Source organism: Acomys russatus, chromosome 6 (assembly GCF_903995435.1).
Source record: "Acomys russatus chromosome 6, mAcoRus1.1, whole genome shotgun sequence".
Classification (NCBI taxonomy): Eukaryota; Metazoa; Chordata; class Mammalia; order Rodentia; family Muridae; genus Acomys; species Acomys russatus.
The window spans coordinates 44,339,214-44,355,852 of NC_067142.1; the positions used below are offsets into that span (position 1 = coordinate 44,339,214).

The 16,639-nt window shown below is 34.2% G+C and overlaps 1 protein-coding gene across 2 annotated transcripts in view; it reads left to right on the forward strand.

Annotated features, from left to right (window-relative positions):
• Positions 1 to 9,446, forward strand: part of Brinp3 (BMP/retinoic acid inducible neural specific 3) — a 391,753-nt gene extending 382,307 nt beyond the window's left edge. For both annotated transcript variants that reach the window (XM_051147531.1, XM_051147532.1), the window contains exon 8: positions 7,956 to 9,446. In XM_051147531.1, the coding sequence (XP_051003488.1) occupies positions 7,956 to 9,072 (1,117 nt within the window). In that variant the 3' untranslated portion in view covers positions 9,073 to 9,446. The remainder of the gene's footprint in view (positions 1 to 7,955) is intronic.
• Positions 9,447 to 16,639: the final 7,193 nt, after the last annotated feature.

The window sequence follows — 16,639 nt, forward strand, 5'->3', positions numbered from 1 at the left end:
TAGTACCAATGATGTGATTTCAGAGACATCTTTTCGATGGAAGTTGATTTTATGTATTTTTCACTTGTCCAGTTTCTACCAATCATTCAATACTATATTTTCATCTACATTAACTTAAGATAGTGACCATATAATTTATAATCAGTGTATAACTTATAATTGTTTTGAATAATGTTTCTTGATGACACAGCTGTCACATGGTTTCTAATAATTGCATATTTTAAGTCAGATTTGTCAAAGCTGAAAAGATAGGCAAGAATCCAAATACAAATAATTGTCTTAAAATTTTTCAGTGATGATCAACAGAGAGCCAAAAAGTTGTGATTTTCTTTCCTTCCCAACAATAATATACTGTATCTGAATTCACTTAGAGTCACTATAAGTACTGGCTTGGCATGGAATTTGGGATAACCCTTATTACTCTATAAGGGCAATTTATCCTTGAATGATGCTAAAAAAAAATCCCCAAATCTCTCTGTATTAAACTAAACTTCCTTTGCTCTTGTGTGTGTGTTGCCTTTATTTAGGTATACTATTTTAAATAGTAATTAATTCATCATCATGGTTTTCTTTAGAGTACATGTGTTTTTCTATTTTTGAATTAGAAGATATACTATAATTTTTCCAAAATTATTTTACATCTTTCTCTTTCATAACAACCCTTTCACTCTTTCCAAAAGCTGCCATCCGCTATCACTCTAGAGGCAATAAGTATTTTTTTTAAGGCAATAAGTTTTGTAATGACTTTAAAAATATTTTCTTAGAGTGTTAAATTACCATGCATGTAACATAAGTTATTTCTATTATTTATTGTTCAAATGTTTGAATGATGAATAATACACACAATATAGATGGCTTTTATTTGTTAACACTATAAGTACTGCTTAGTGGGTATATTATTTTCTTGTGTGGCATCTGAAAGTCTGATTATCATAGTATTATGCTTTTAATTGTCAACGATGATACAACTAAAATTCCATTGTGAAGAACATCTTTGCGTTGTAGAGGGAGATTCATGGTGATCAGGTAATTAAAACAGATCATGCTAAATACTATGGGAAGTTGCTCTAGAAGGTGGCACCTTGGGGCGGAGCCGTGGGAAGCACAAAGAGGTCATTGCTTGAAAGTCTTTCTTGGGTTTTCTTAAGAAGTGGTCTATTTTTAAGTCACATTGATGAAGAAACTTTATATTAGATATGGATACTGGAAAGAGGTTTCAACTACTGTCCAAGACCGACTATATATGGACCTATCTAGTATGAGAGATTACTCTGCTTTTCCTGACATTATATAAACATTTAATTACATTTTTTTCTGAAAATACTAACCAGGTAGGTATCTTAGGTTGAGTGAAATTAATGGTGAATTAAAAGTAATTAGAAAATACTCAGAGAACAACAGGCTGAACAGGGAGACAGGCACAGTGCTTGAGCCACCATGCCTGCAATCTATTCACCATGCTAAGAGGAGAAATAACTATGTCATCATAGATTTAAAAAAAAAAAGTGCTTACTCAATTGATATATAGAGCATTTGGTGGTGAAAGAGGCACAGAGAGGCGAAGGCAGAAATAATCACTGGATGATGATTCTGAAGTGCTTAAAATTGATGGTTAATTTTCAGTGTCCCAACTAACTGTGGATTACATTCATCATTTGAACAGATATAGAAAATAGATCGATGATAGATGATGTTAGATAGATACATAGATACACAGGTCATGGGAGAGAGAGAGAGAGAGAGAGAGAGAGAGAGAGAGAGAGAGAGAGAGAGAGAGAGAGAGAGAGACAAATAGATAGAAAGAGGCTGAGAGTGAAAGATAAGTCTTTGAGAGTGCTATGATTTTTTGAAATGGCTAATATTTTAGAACTAATTGGAGCTGGTAGAGATGAGATAATGAGTTTTTATGGATTCATGATACATCCCATGCATGTATTTTAACTTAGTGTTCAGGAGGCTGAAGGAAATGGATCAAGGCCATTTTGTACATAGCTTAATTTTTATAATTAGCCTATGCCTGTTTGAAAAGTGATGAGCGATGTTCTACTTGTAGGTTTCTAGGACCCTCTGGAGAAAGTATCATCAAAGCTATTGGATAGACATGGTTTACCCTTAACTTTGGCACAAGGGAAATAATTAGGTATCTAACTACTTGGATACAGAGAACTATTTTCTCTTAACAGTCCATAATTGAATTATCTGTATGCTTTTGGGATGTTCATGAGGAAAATGTTGTTTTTGTTATAGTACATGTTCATGGATATTTTTAGTAAGTCAAAATTAACTGCTAAAGTGTGCTATTCTAGGGTGTTTTTGTGTTGCTTTGTTTTTCTATGATAACTAATTCTGATCATAAAAGCCAGGTAGAGAAGACTTATACTTTCAGCTCATATTCCATCAAAGAAAAAAGTTAGGGAAGAAACTAAATGAGAAACTATGGAGGGAGATTTGTAACTGGCTCATGCTCAGCTACGTTTCTTACATCGTTCTATTTACCAAGGGGATGGTTTCTCACACAATGGACAGCCTACTCCTCTCCCACTCCAGCCAGTCATCAATTATGATAACTTTTCACAAAAATGACATGAAGCCAATATGATCTGGACAAGCTCTCAATAGGTGTTCTGTCTTCCCAAGTGACAGTTGGTTTCATCAAGTTTAAAAGCCAAAATTAAAGTCTCTTTCCCATAAATAAATAGCTTAGATATGAAAATTTGTAAAGAAAACAAACAAAACAAATAAACAAAAACAAAATTTCCTTGTATTATTTTATTTTTTAAAGGTTTATTTATTTAATATGTATACAGTATTCTGCCTGCATGTATGCCTGCTTGCCAGAAGAAGGCACCAAATCTCAGTATAGATGGTTGGGAGCCACCATGTGGTAGCTGGGAATTGAACTTAGGACCTCTGAAAGAGCAGCCAGTTCTCTTAACCTCTGAGCCATCTCTCCAGCCCATTAATTTTCAAATTTTCATATGATATATTTTGATAATATTCTTGTAGTTGCCCATATCTTCCTAGATTCCACTCCTCTCTAAACACTTCAGTTCATGTTCTTTCTCTCTCTAAAAGTAAAGCACAAAGGAGAAACAGGAAAAAACCTGATTTTCCTCTCCTTGCAGTAATTAATTACAAATAGTTTCCTATCAGGGGAGACATTTTGCTCCAAGTTCCCATCTTCAATGTTGGAAAATGATGTCTGTTCTGAAGTTGTGAGTGCTGGCAATGTCTTTGTAGGTTGAAATGTGCAATGAGCTTCCTTTCTGGAAAATATGTTTTCTTGAAGTTTTTCACAACTTCTACTACTAAATATTTCTGTCTCTTCTAACTCAATAGATCCTTGAGCCTTTGATTGGATGGGTGTCATATAGACATCCAGTTAGGGTTGTTTGCTCCACAGTTTGTCACTCTCAGCATATTATCCAGGATGGGACTCTGTGTTAATTACCATGTACTGAAGGAAGACATTTTCTGATGGGTTTTCACTGGGGCACAAATCTATGGCGAGAACAATATATCATTAGAAGTTGTTTTAATTCCTATGTTCACTTTACAGCATAAATCTAACAGGTTTTCCCCAAGGGCCCATGACCTATCAGTCTCAGGTTCTTTGCCTCATTAACTGTTTTAGGCATTGGTTAGATCCAATAGAGCAATCCTGAAGACCAATCAAAAGGTGGTTGGTTACTGCCATAAAATGTTTGCTATGATTGTATCAGATAGTGTATCTTACAGGCAGATCAATAGTGCAGAGACTTGTACCTAGGTAAGACTGATAACTAGTTTTCTTATGCAACAGCATGCATATAGCTTCCTGTATTGTGAATGATAAACAATAAGGGTGATTTTTACAATTGAATATTGACCTAATATCTCCATGATCAATGACATATGATATGTTGTGAACAGTAAGGCCTCATAGTCAGGTTGGGAGCCTGTAACATTGTAACAAATAGCATTTATAATAACCTGTATTGTTTTTGGAGTATCCATGAGATCCTTTTGGCCACAACTCAAAAAAAAAAAAAAAAAAAGATGTAACCTATTCTTGATATTGGGTTTTTTTTGATAGTATGATGGCTAGCTGGCTCATTGTCTTCACCCATAATATGGTAACTATGGTAAAATTCCATATATATACACATATATACATTCCATATATATGAAGCTTTAGAGCATATATGTTTTGAAATATTTTTGTAGTATTTAACAGGATCTTGTATATCAATATAAGAATACTGAGCTTTTAAAAATAGTTAAATTGAACCATTATCAATTTATCTCTATTTTTTCTGTTTAGTAAGATGGGCCAGTAAAAACCAATAAGAAGTGTGAAGTGTTGACTGAGTGTGTTGTCTTTAGTGCCCATGATCTTTAAAACTGTTGCTTGATTAGAACAAAAGAAAATGAAGTGAGAAGAGTGTCAATTAAAATTACCTTTTTTAAATATTTGAGGTATAAATAAATAACTGATGGGGAGAATACTTGTATATAATATAACTTTTAAAACACAGCAGTTAGAGCTAATAGGTAAATGAGTAGCTCCATACACTGAACGTGGGAATTGAAATGGGAGATGAGTTTAGAAGCTATAGGAAAGCTTATCAGATAAAGGCCCTATGAAGAAAGGAACACTCAAAACTAAAGACAGTCCTTGGGAAGAACCCTTGAGTCTAACATTGATCTGCACATTTAGGCCAGTGTACGGACAATGAGTTCCAGCATCACTACTCATACCAGCACTGAACTCCCATACTACTTTAAAATAATCTGCGGTTCTATTTATTTAATATATGTGAGAAGTACTCAAATTTCAGTCAAATACGTGTGTTCTGGCTAGTTTTATGTCAACTTGACACAAGCCAATGATGAGATTGGTTTGAACGAATAGGTCTAGTTCCCTGTGAGCTCTGACAGCCTTGGGATGGTGGTCCTGAGATGTTCTAAAAAAGAAGGTTGAGCTAGGGATGAAGAACAAGTCAGTAACACGCACTTACCCAAAACTTCTGCATAAGCTCCAGATTCCAGGTTCCATCTTGAGTACATACTTGTATGCGATTGTAATACAAAAGATAATGACCACTAATTCTCTCTTCACCTGTTCGTCTTGGTTTCTCTTCACACACACACACACACACACACACACACACACACACACACACGCACACACACACAGAATCTATTTTGTATTACTACTTCATTTGGTCAAAGCTAGCCACATCTTTTAGAAAGAATTTTGAACACCTTTGCCCAGTCTTTTTAAATTTTTCACTCAGCATCACTGAAGATGGAAGTCTGCCTAGCCACAGATTGCAGTCTCTCACTTAATTACCAGCACCCAAACTGAAAGAGTTCTTTCATTTTCAAATGTATGGCTAGGGTCCACATTTCATTTCATTTTCTTTTCAAACAATTACTAAGAAATAATGTACCACAAAAGGATGATAGCTTTCTACAATTTGGCATGTCCCATTCCCACATTGTGCCTTTAAATTTTTATGTCTGTGGGAAAGAAGAGTGAAATAACACTTGTGCATTATCTCCTGTAGCTCAGGTATATAACCATATTATTTATATCTCCAGTTCTCTCCATTGAACCTAGGGGTTAGCACGTGTTGGACAAATTTCCTACCATTGACCTGTATCTCCAGACCTATTTCAGAATTCCCATTGTGGAAATGTCATACTAAGTGCTTAAGCTAGACTTGAACTTAAGATTTAGCCAAGGCAGACCTTCGACTTCAGTCCCATCAACAGCCTAAGCGTAGCCATGTTTATTGGCCTGCATCACCTTCCTTAGCCTAGTTAGGATTCTTTTTCTACTATTTTACAGATTTTTAACTTGACAGTGACATTTTCATTGCACTAAGAGATTCTAAGAAAGTATTTTCTGGTGAAGAGCAAAATGATATTTATTCTAATATAATTTCCTTTATCTCCTTAAAACTCAAAGATATATAAACACATATTAAACAAGCAGAATAACAGATTTCTCTATTTTTTCTCATCTCGCTATACCCTACAGTACATACTGAGCTCCTCTTAAGTATTGTTGTTTGTTATTTTAAATTTTATTTGGGCTTTGTCTATATAACAATATTAAATTTTTCCTTATTGGTAAGAGTTTTCATATTAATCTTATATTTCTAGTAAGGTATTTTCTTACTTTATATTTTCTTGATTATGATTATAATATTTATAGTCTTTACTTGCAGTTCCATTTATAATTTATATTTCATAGACCATTTTTAAAGTGCTATATCTTATCCAGTCAAAAGACCATGTTAAGCAAAGTCCTGTACTATGGATCTATACTCTCATTCTCCACGGAAATTTTGGATTCAGATAGTAATAGGTTTGTTTAGATTTCAGTGAATATTCATATTGACATAGTAATGTCTTGTTATAGACAAATCAATATACCCATACACCTATGCCATATTTAACTATACATGATAATTTTTATTCTTTTTGCATCATTTCTAATATAAGCAGGTTTAGTTTTGACTCTTGATATTTTATTAGATTGTATTGTATTTAATATACTGTGTTATATTTAGATTTTTTTCTAGCTAGCATAATTTCTTATATTCTCTTGTATTTAGCTTTGTATCAGTGCCTTCTTATTGTAATTTCTGAACATACCTGCAAAGAATTAAATACATCTATAGTTGTGGTGTATATTTAAAACCTTTTTTTATTTTCTACGTTTTCAAATTTGAGTCCAAATGACATATTAAATAAAATATAGAGCTATGAGAAATGCTCTATATTCATGCATGCCACACTCATGTCATACTTTGCCTGAAAAAGAAACACATCTTCAAATATGACTCTATCCCAGTCTCTGTCTCTGATTCTGACTCCCTCCCTCCCTTCCCATCTCCTTCCCTCTCTGTCTCTGTCTCTCTATGTCTAATGTCTATCTTCCTTTCTCTATCTCTGTTTCTCTGTCTCTCTGTCTCTTTCTCTCTCTGTCTCTCTGTGTCTCTGTCTCTGTCTGTCTGTCTGTCTCTCTCTCTCTCTCCCTCTCTCTCTCTCTCTCTCTCTCTCTCTCTCTCTCTCTCTCTCTCTCTCTGTGTGTTGGGGTGTGTGTGGGTGTGTGTGTGTGGTGGTGTGTGGTGTGTAAACTCACTAAGAAAAGAAATAGTTTGAAATGAAATGAAGAGTTTCTCACAAGCGTTCATCTTAAAAGTATTTAGAAAAAAACTTGAAATGAATTTTTTTAGTCCCTTTGTGACACCTGAGACAAGTCTACAAAGTGGCTAGTAAATAATACAAAATTAATAATTGGCCCACAGTTGTAGAGTCTGGTCAACCAAGACTCATGAGCAAGCAAGACTATTGAGAGTTTTCTCTTGCTGTTATTCTTTTTGGTGACGGTGGTGGTGGTAGTGGTGTTTGGTGGTGGTAGTGCTGGGAGTAATATTGCTGTGTTATTTTACAGTAGCCCACGAAGAAAAGGTCAAGACATATACTATAGGTTAATTTTTTTCTTTTTAAAGGAATTTATTCTCAGTGAGAATGGAATAAATGTTAACTCCCATGTCTAAATGGCTTTCCACATGACCCATTGTTAATCACCAGTACTTTGTATCATATTTAAAACAATATAATAGTTTCTGAATTTTGGTTAGTGGTTTTTTGGTTTTGGTATGAGTAATAATTAATATAAAATGGTTTGGTTTTTTGTCTCTCTGTCTCTCTGTGTGTGTGCATCTCTCTCTCTCTCTCTCTCGTGTGTGTGTGTGTGTGTGTGTGTGTGTGTGTGTGTGTGTGTGTGTGTTTGTAATGGATCTTTATTTTATAAAATTACTGACTGTAGATCTGGAAAAAAAAAGTGCAAGGAATGGTGGGCTGTGATTTACTTCATGACAAACACACACAATCACACAGAATTTAAGTATTTATTTAGATCCATTTTTGTTTTTTTTGTTTTTTTATATTTCTAGAACCTCAACCTACTGGCTCACTCGCATCCAATCTTTTCTCTACTGCAATGAGAATGGACTTCTGGGCAGCTTCTCCGAGGAGACACACTCCTGCACCTGCCCCAATGACCAGGTAGTTTGCACAGCCTTTCTGCCTTGCACCGTGGGTGATGCCTCTGCCTGCCTGACCTGTGCCCCTGACAACCGCACCCGCTGTGGCACCTGCAACACAGGCTACATGCTGAGCCAGGGACTCTGCAAGCCTGAAGTAGCTGAGTCAACTGATCACTACATAGGCTTTGAGACTGACTTGCAAGATCTGGAGATGAAATACCTGTTGCAGAAAACCGACAGACGAATAGAAGTCCACGCCATCTTTATCAGCAATGACATGCGCCTCAATAGCTGGTTTGACCCTTCCTGGAGAAAGCGGATGCTCCTGACCTTGAAGAGTAACAAGTACAAGTCCAGTCTGGTCCACATGATCTTAGGTCTCTCTTTACAGATTTGCTTAACTAAAAACAGCACGCTGGAGCCGGTGCTGGCTGTTTATGTCAATCCCTTTGGAGGCAGCCACTCTGAGAGCTGGTTTATGCCTGTGAGTGAGAGCAGCTTTCCAGACTGGGAGCGGACTAAGCTGGACCTCCCACTACAGTGCTATAACTGGACACTGACTCTGGGAAACAAATGGAAAACATTTTTTGAGACAGTACACATCTACCTGAGGAGTCGCATCAAGGCAAATGGCCCCAATAGCAACGAGAGCATTTACTATGAGCCTTTGGAGTTTATTGATCCATCCCGGAACCTGGGCTACATGAAAATCAACAACATCCAAGTGTTTGGCTACAGCATGCACTTTGATCCTGAAGCCATTCGGGACCTGATCTTGCAGCTGGACTACCCTTATACTCAGGGATCCCAGGACTCAGCACTTTTGCAGCTACTAGAGATAAGAGACCGTGTAAATAAACTCTCCCCACCTGGTCAGCGCCGCCTAGATCTTTTCTCTTGCTTGCTTCGTCATAGACTCAAGCTGTCTACTAGTGAAGTGGTGAGAATTCAATCTGCTCTGCAGGCATTTAATGCCAAATTGCCAAACACAGTGGATTATGACACAACCAAATTATGTAGTTAACCGTAAATGTCAAGCACAACCCAAAATCTTGAAGGAGTTTTTACAGTGCTTTTGTGGAACAGTTTATGTTTGGAAAAGTAAATTTAAATTGTCTTTTCAATATCTGTCTTATATCAGTCAATAACATTGGATGGCAATTTACACACATGAACTTGCTGACAATGAATATATTATACTACAGTTTTGGTTTATGAATGAATAAATACTGACACCAGTCTAGAAGACATTCTACTTTTTACAATAAATTTCATTTGTAATTTTATATGTTCCGTGGCAATGCATTTGTGCATTACATCCTCTAGAGGGAACATAAAATGATACCAATAAAATTTTGTAGCTGAACAGTTATTAACAAGAAGTGCTGTGGGATTCATTTTTTCCATGAAACGAGTTCTATTTTGATACAGTTTGTAGGAACCTGGGGAAAATTCACCAGGACTTTTTAATGGAAACAGTTAAAGGTTCCTTTTCATCATCTTTTCTGAAAACCCAAATAGGTCGACTGCTTGTATCCAGTTCCTTTCTCTTAGTGAAGAGCAGAGTGACCAAAGAATACTTATCAGCTTCATTAAAAACTAAAATGAGAACAGTTATCATTAAAATTGTCATACAAATTAATTCTCAAGTAAATGCTCTAGTCAATAATTGACATTCCCATGGATGCATTTTCTTTCCGAGACTCACATTACTAAAATATACTTGATGTAGAGTCCTTTCATGACTAGTTTAAATGTTCATTTTGAAAGTTACACTGATTTTGCATTTGTAAGTTATATGAGAGTAGACATATATTCATTTATTTTTATAAATTTAAACTTTGCTTTAAAAGAGTGTATGATTATTAGTAATACGCCTTGTTATCACTCAGATCTTATTCATAATCTTCCTTACTGTATAACCAAATGGACTGTCAATGGCAGATTTCTTGAAGTCATAGGTTATCATATCTAAGAACCCAGAAAATGGAGCTCAGGAAAGCTCATAAAACAATAAATGCAATTGATATAAACATGCTTCACATATTCTAGACTCCTGAGGTATGTATTTTCAGTTAAAATATAATAAGTGGATAGATCCTACAATAAAGACTTACCCAATCTGCAAGGTAAAACATAATACCTAATGCCTAGAAGCTGCCAGTTGTGGGAAATTCATAGAATATAATATAAACATTAAACATTCTTCAAATTCTGGTGGGATTGCAAGTGCACTATGAGTAAAAATAATACTTGGTTTTAGACTATTACCTTCCATTTTCAGAAAAAAAAAAGAGCAAAAGAATCAGAGTAGTTAATTAAATTCTTTAAGGACACACACCAAGAAGCTGAACATAGATTTTCCTAGAATTGACTTAATGACTTTTATTTTCACCACTGATTTTTTAAAGGAACTATTATATTCTTTTAATTTGATTTAATGAAAAATCATGGTAAGAGAAAGGTAACAAGAAATAGAATCAAAATCAGCTATTTTGGTAACACACATGACCTCACAATATATCTGAAAATGCAAGAAAATTATCATTTACTGGATATAACTAATCACCCACAGTTTGAACAACCTCATCTCTGTGTTTAAAATAACCTATACACAACCACCATGGATGTCAAGTGACCTAACACTCTGCCATCCAGAAATTATCTACATGATTACTAGCAGGTTCTACAAAGCAATTATTTTAAGGTAACAAAAAAAAAAAAAAAAAAGTTGAGTGGCGCTGCAGATTTTATTGCATAGCTCACTATGGGCAGCATAAAGGAGAAGATATTCTTCTGTCACAAGTAAGAAAGTGCTTAACAATTTCCTCTAATGTAAAGTAAAACTCAAATTGAATGGGATGAAATAATATTATCTCTAACTCTCTGGTTATATTCATTCAATTAGTCATTTGAATCTCTTAATGGCCTCTATAAACAGTAAAGAAAAATATGACTTCCTTTCTCTAAGATGTATTTTTAAATTTAAAATTTAACTCTATTAATATCTTCAGATTACAACTCAGTTATTATCCCATATTTTATATCTTCCCATTCCTCCTTCCTTCCCACTTTCACTCTATTCCCCTCCCCTAGGTCAAAGACTGAGGGAGACGTACTCCCCTATTATATGGTCATATGCTATCAAATCTCATCTTGGTAGTCTGCTCATTCTTTCTTTAAGTACTATCGGGAGATTGTCCTTTCCATTGGGTAGATCAGAGTAGGGGTTCGATGTTTACTATTGTATTGTCCTTGGTTAGTGCAATAGTTTGAGCAGACCACCTTGGGCCCTAATCCAACCATCATGATGTTCTTCTTGTAGGTTTCTAGGGCCCTCTGGGTCCCTCTATTCCCCATCTCCTATTTTTTGTTACCTCAAGTCTCAGTAGGATGTTCTCACATCTATCCCAATCTCCTGGTAAGTGAAGATTTTCATTGGACATGCATTTGGGGTGGTGTCCAACTATAAGTGAGTATATGTCATGTGAGTCATTCTGCTTCTGGATTAACTCACTCATTATGATCATTTCTAGTCCCATCCATTTGTCCACATATTTCAGGATTTCCTTATTCCATAGTGCAAATGTACCACAGTTTTTTTTTATCCATTCTCTAAGTTGTATTTTTATGATAATGAAAATAATGAATGTAAACATACCAAGGAAATTCTAAAGTGCTCATACACATTTTAAAGGATATATGTCCAAAGTATAATTGCTGGTTACTAATTATGACATATTACTAATTATCAAGAAACATCCAGTAAGTTATAGAAGACATAATAATCCATTTTATATGCAAAGAGCAGAGCCTATAACAGTTTTGTTTTTCCTGCAATTATTTATATGCAAGCATTTTTATCATAGTTGTTTAAAGAATATGAGAATTACTTGTTTTGGTTTGAGACAGTGTACCATAGCCCTGGCTAATCACAAAATCACTATACAACAAGGAAGGATTTGAACACATGATCTTCTGCCACCTGTCTCTTAAGTAGTGAAGAACTTGAAAGTTTTTAATAAATATAGCTTTTCTGCTGAAGTCCTATTTACAACAAACAGATACTTTTAAATAGAGAGTTTTACTTTGATTGTCTTCTCATTTTTAACTGTGATTTGGAAACAATTTTATTTTTAATAATTTATATATGTGTATGTCTGTGTACGTATATAACTGAGTGCATAGGTGTGCAAAGGCTAGAAAAGCAAGAATTTCCAGTCTGTGAGTGAGCTGAACTCCAGCCCCTCTGAGAGTAGCAAATACTCTTAACCACCAAGCTGTCTCTACAGTCCCTGATAGTAACTACTTGATATTTCCATTGTATGTTTCTAATTGTGAGATGAATAAATTCCATGGAAATTGAAGTTATGAAAATGATAAAATATGGAGAACATGATTTCTCTAGGGAAGTCTCTATTATTCCATATGCATTGATTGCCATCATAATTTAACCTAAGTTGCTGTTCCTGGGATAGCAAACAGATTTTAGCTAAATGAAATCATTACCCAAATGACCTAGGAAAAAAAGCTGGTGACTCTTTATTGAAACAAAATACAGTGATAGTTTTCTTAGTGTTTTCTGTATTTTACGATTCTTGTAAAAAATTAAAATAATTTTATAATTCTGTTGAAAATTTTATATGTCTGAAATCAAACACATTGGGTTTATACTGAAAAATTCTTGTTTTTCTCACTAGGAATATTGAATATGCTATTTAATATTCACTTAATTCTTTTGAAAATCAAATCCAAAGAATGTCAGGAAAGCTAAATAACTCTATGTGTTATGGAAGTAATAGAGAAGGAAGTGTCACAGAATATAGGAAATATAGAGAAGTTAAAATGCTGGAAATAAAAAAGGTAGGACTGAGTTTAAAATATAGGCAGTGTGATGTAGCATGCACCTTTAATCTCAGCACTCAAGAAGCAGAGGCAGGATGATCTCTGTGAGTCTGAGGCCAGCCTGGCCCATAGAGCCATTTTTAAACTAGACAGAAATACCTATGGAGACACCTTCTTTAAAAAAAAAAAAAGAAAGAAAGATGCTTAAATAATAAATGTTTTTGGACTTTAGGAGGTCTTTACATGTTTTCAGATCAACATTATAGATAGGATTTTATATTATATTATATTATATTGAGTTTAAACAAACTGTCAGGTTCCTACCTTATACTTGCACCTGGGTTGTTTGTTTTTTAAATAGTGATTTTTAAGCAAAAGTGAGATTTTCCTCAGACATTGTTCACAATAAAAGTAAAGGATATTAGATTTACTGTAGTATGCCTTAGAAGTGTCCAACCTATGGGATTCCTTCGTTTTTGCTTTTATGTTTGTTTTGGGGTTGTTTGTTTGTTTTCGTTTTTGTTTTTCAAGACAGGGTTTCTCTGTGTAGCCTTGGTTGTCCTGAAGTCACTTTGTAGATTAGGCTGGCCTTGAACTCACAGTGATCCGCCTGCCTCTGCCTTCCGAGTGCTGTCCTGCGGGAGTTTCATAACCTCAAAACTCACAGCTTACTATACCCATTCATAGTACCTTTTTTGCTTCCTTGTATTCATATCCTACGTTTTTCCTCTCAACATAAACAATCAATTTTTTTAATATTCTATATTTCTTGTAGTCTAAGAAAAAATAAATTATTCAAACATCATTTCCAAATAATTTCAGCAGTTGACAAATGTATTTTAGTAAGCAGAAAAGTTTACAAACCATTTACTTTACATGAAGGTGGCATTAGAATTTTTAATCTAATTTTGGCTGATAAAGTAGAATATCCATGTAACATCATTTGATATTTATGTCATAGAGGCCAAGTGTTATAAATTAATGCAAATAAATACATTTAAGTTAGAATAAAACTCCCATATATGAAATTACTTCATGCACTGGCAATCACTTTGACCAACTAATGACTGACATATTTTCAGTCTGGTGATTAGGCTATATACTTCTGTAAAATAACTTTCGTGGATATTGTACTAATTAACAATCTAGGCCTTAAGGTGACATGCTTGTAGCATGATCTACAAGAGACTTTCCATGTGAGCTCTTGATCTCTTCTTTAAGTATAAAAGATTTTGATCTTTTTTCCTTTTTCTCATTCCTCTAGTCATGTCAGGAGCATTATTTCAGAGAGAATGGTTATAAAAAATAAAATCTTTCAATAATACAAAAATAAATAAATAAGAACCTTAAATGAATATTAGTCTGAATTTTTAACTCACTCTTATCTTTGCTTTAAGTTTACTATGTATGTGCATCCTTACCAAAAGTTATTTACCTTGCCTGGATATTTTTTAATACAAACAATATAATGATTTCTGTACTGTTAATTCAGTGTGTTTGTGAGAAACATCCAATGCAGGTTTTTTTTTCTCCTTAACTCTACAAAGCCAATCCATTTTTCCATAAGAATTTTCACAATTGCCTCAAATGAGACACAGTAAAGTAGCTAATAAAATAAGTCTGCAGTTTGTGTAAGAATGTCAGTCTTTCTCATGTTAGTTGGTCCAATTTGTGTTCTAACAATGTGTGTACAAAGTCTCACCATTTTCAAGTTCTTGTGTCTGTGTGTGTGTGTCTGTGTGTGTGTGTAGATATACATATATGAATATATAAATATTCTTATATATTTATATATAATAAGATTTGTAGTTTATTTAACAGAGTGAATAAAAAATATTATAAAATTGTTATATTTTTTCCATTTTAACTTTTTCTTTGGAAAAGTGTACATGTATATTATTTTGAAAGAAAACCTAATGAATCTTCATGAACCCCATTTCAGCCACAACTATGATCACCTCTTTTATTTTATTTTCTTAGCTTTTCTTCTGGCCACTGAATTCAGGGTCGTCCTATGCTAGGTGCATGATTCTGACACTTAAACATACTCAGCCCTCACATAGTCAGCCTCACTTGTAGATCATGGTGAAGTGAAGTGTAGACATGCTTTTGGACCTGAATATTTAGGTATTATTAATGTTTTTAAATAATGGTGCAACAAATACTTAGAAGTTTTGTTTTTAATAAAGTTAAAATACTTATCTAACAGGAAAATGGAAATCATAAAATGAACTGCTATTAGTAACAGAAAGTATAAACCTCTCAATGACAATGATGCATTAAAATATATTTATAATATAACATCAGTTGTCTCAATCAATTCCACAATGATATTTCAACGTTGAACATCCTTGTATTTAAATATAATTTTCTTTACTTTTATCTGATAACTCTATAGTTAAAATTCATTCTTTGAAAATATGACAAGGGAAAAAAGTGAAAGACTCTATAAAATAAATACAATATTTATTTGTACACAGCACACACTTTGTGTATTGGAATTCCAGAATAGTCAGAATAAAACTACTAAATAGAACAATAATAACATTTTTCTACGTGAACCACAAAGGATTCAGTTAAAACACAAACAATGGGCTGGGCGTGGTGGCGCACGCCTGTACTCCCAGCATTCCAGAAGCAGAGGCAGGATCGCTGTGAGTTCAAGGCCAGCCTGGTCTGAAAGCGAGCCCAGGACAGCCAAGGCTACACAGAGAAACTCTGTATCTAAAAACAAAAACAAAACAAAACAAAACAAAAAAACAAACAAAAATACAAACATTGCATTACTGAAATAGTATACTAAAATACAAACAATAAAATATTCATTAATATCTCATTTTATTACATAAGAATGCTTCTACCCTAACCAATGAGAAAATAGTTAACACAAAAGAATAAACCACAATATAAAGGGTATTAACTAAATAAATATGATTTTACTGAAATATGATTTTATTGAAAAAATGATGTTTACTCCTGGTAGCTATGAGTAATGAATTATCATAGAAAATAAAATTCATTTAACTACAGGATTGGAAAACAGTGATACATGTTTCAGAATATCAGGTAAGTCATATTAATGATGTCAATTTTACACTCACTAATTTTCAAGCTTATTTCTAGTTAAACAAGAGCTCAGTGGGACGTTTCTTTTGTGAATAAAAAATTAGTAAGTGTTAGTGTATTGGGAGAACAATGGAAGCATATAAACTAATTTAAACATTGGACAAATTATTGAGAAATTCTGTATATAGATGTGAAAATTCATTTCATAGATAAGAATCCAAAGATTGAGAGGGAAAATATGAAAAGTCTTACCATAGTAACCATTTTAAGTGCACAAAAAAACCAGACTCATCTAGGCAAAGGCATGGTCTCTTTATTTGAAAAGAAGGTTCAAAAGTAATATAGAAACAATGAGTCAACCCATTACTAGTAAGCTGGGGGGTTAATACCATCTACAGATAAAGAAATGTTTCTAAGAGGTCCACACTATAACAAAGATACTTTCTTGGAAGAAACTAAGGAAAACTAGTGTAAGCCACAAACACATGACTTCTGTGGATTATTCCATGGCAGCTAAGAACATTATGATAGGCAGATTTGGGCCCAGGGGTCCCATTCAAACTGTGGCACCAGCCAAGGACAGTACAAGCCGTAAACTTCAAACCACTTCCCAGATCTAGCCAATGGACAGGACATTCTCCACAGTTTAGTGGAGAGTGGGGTATGACTTTCACACATAC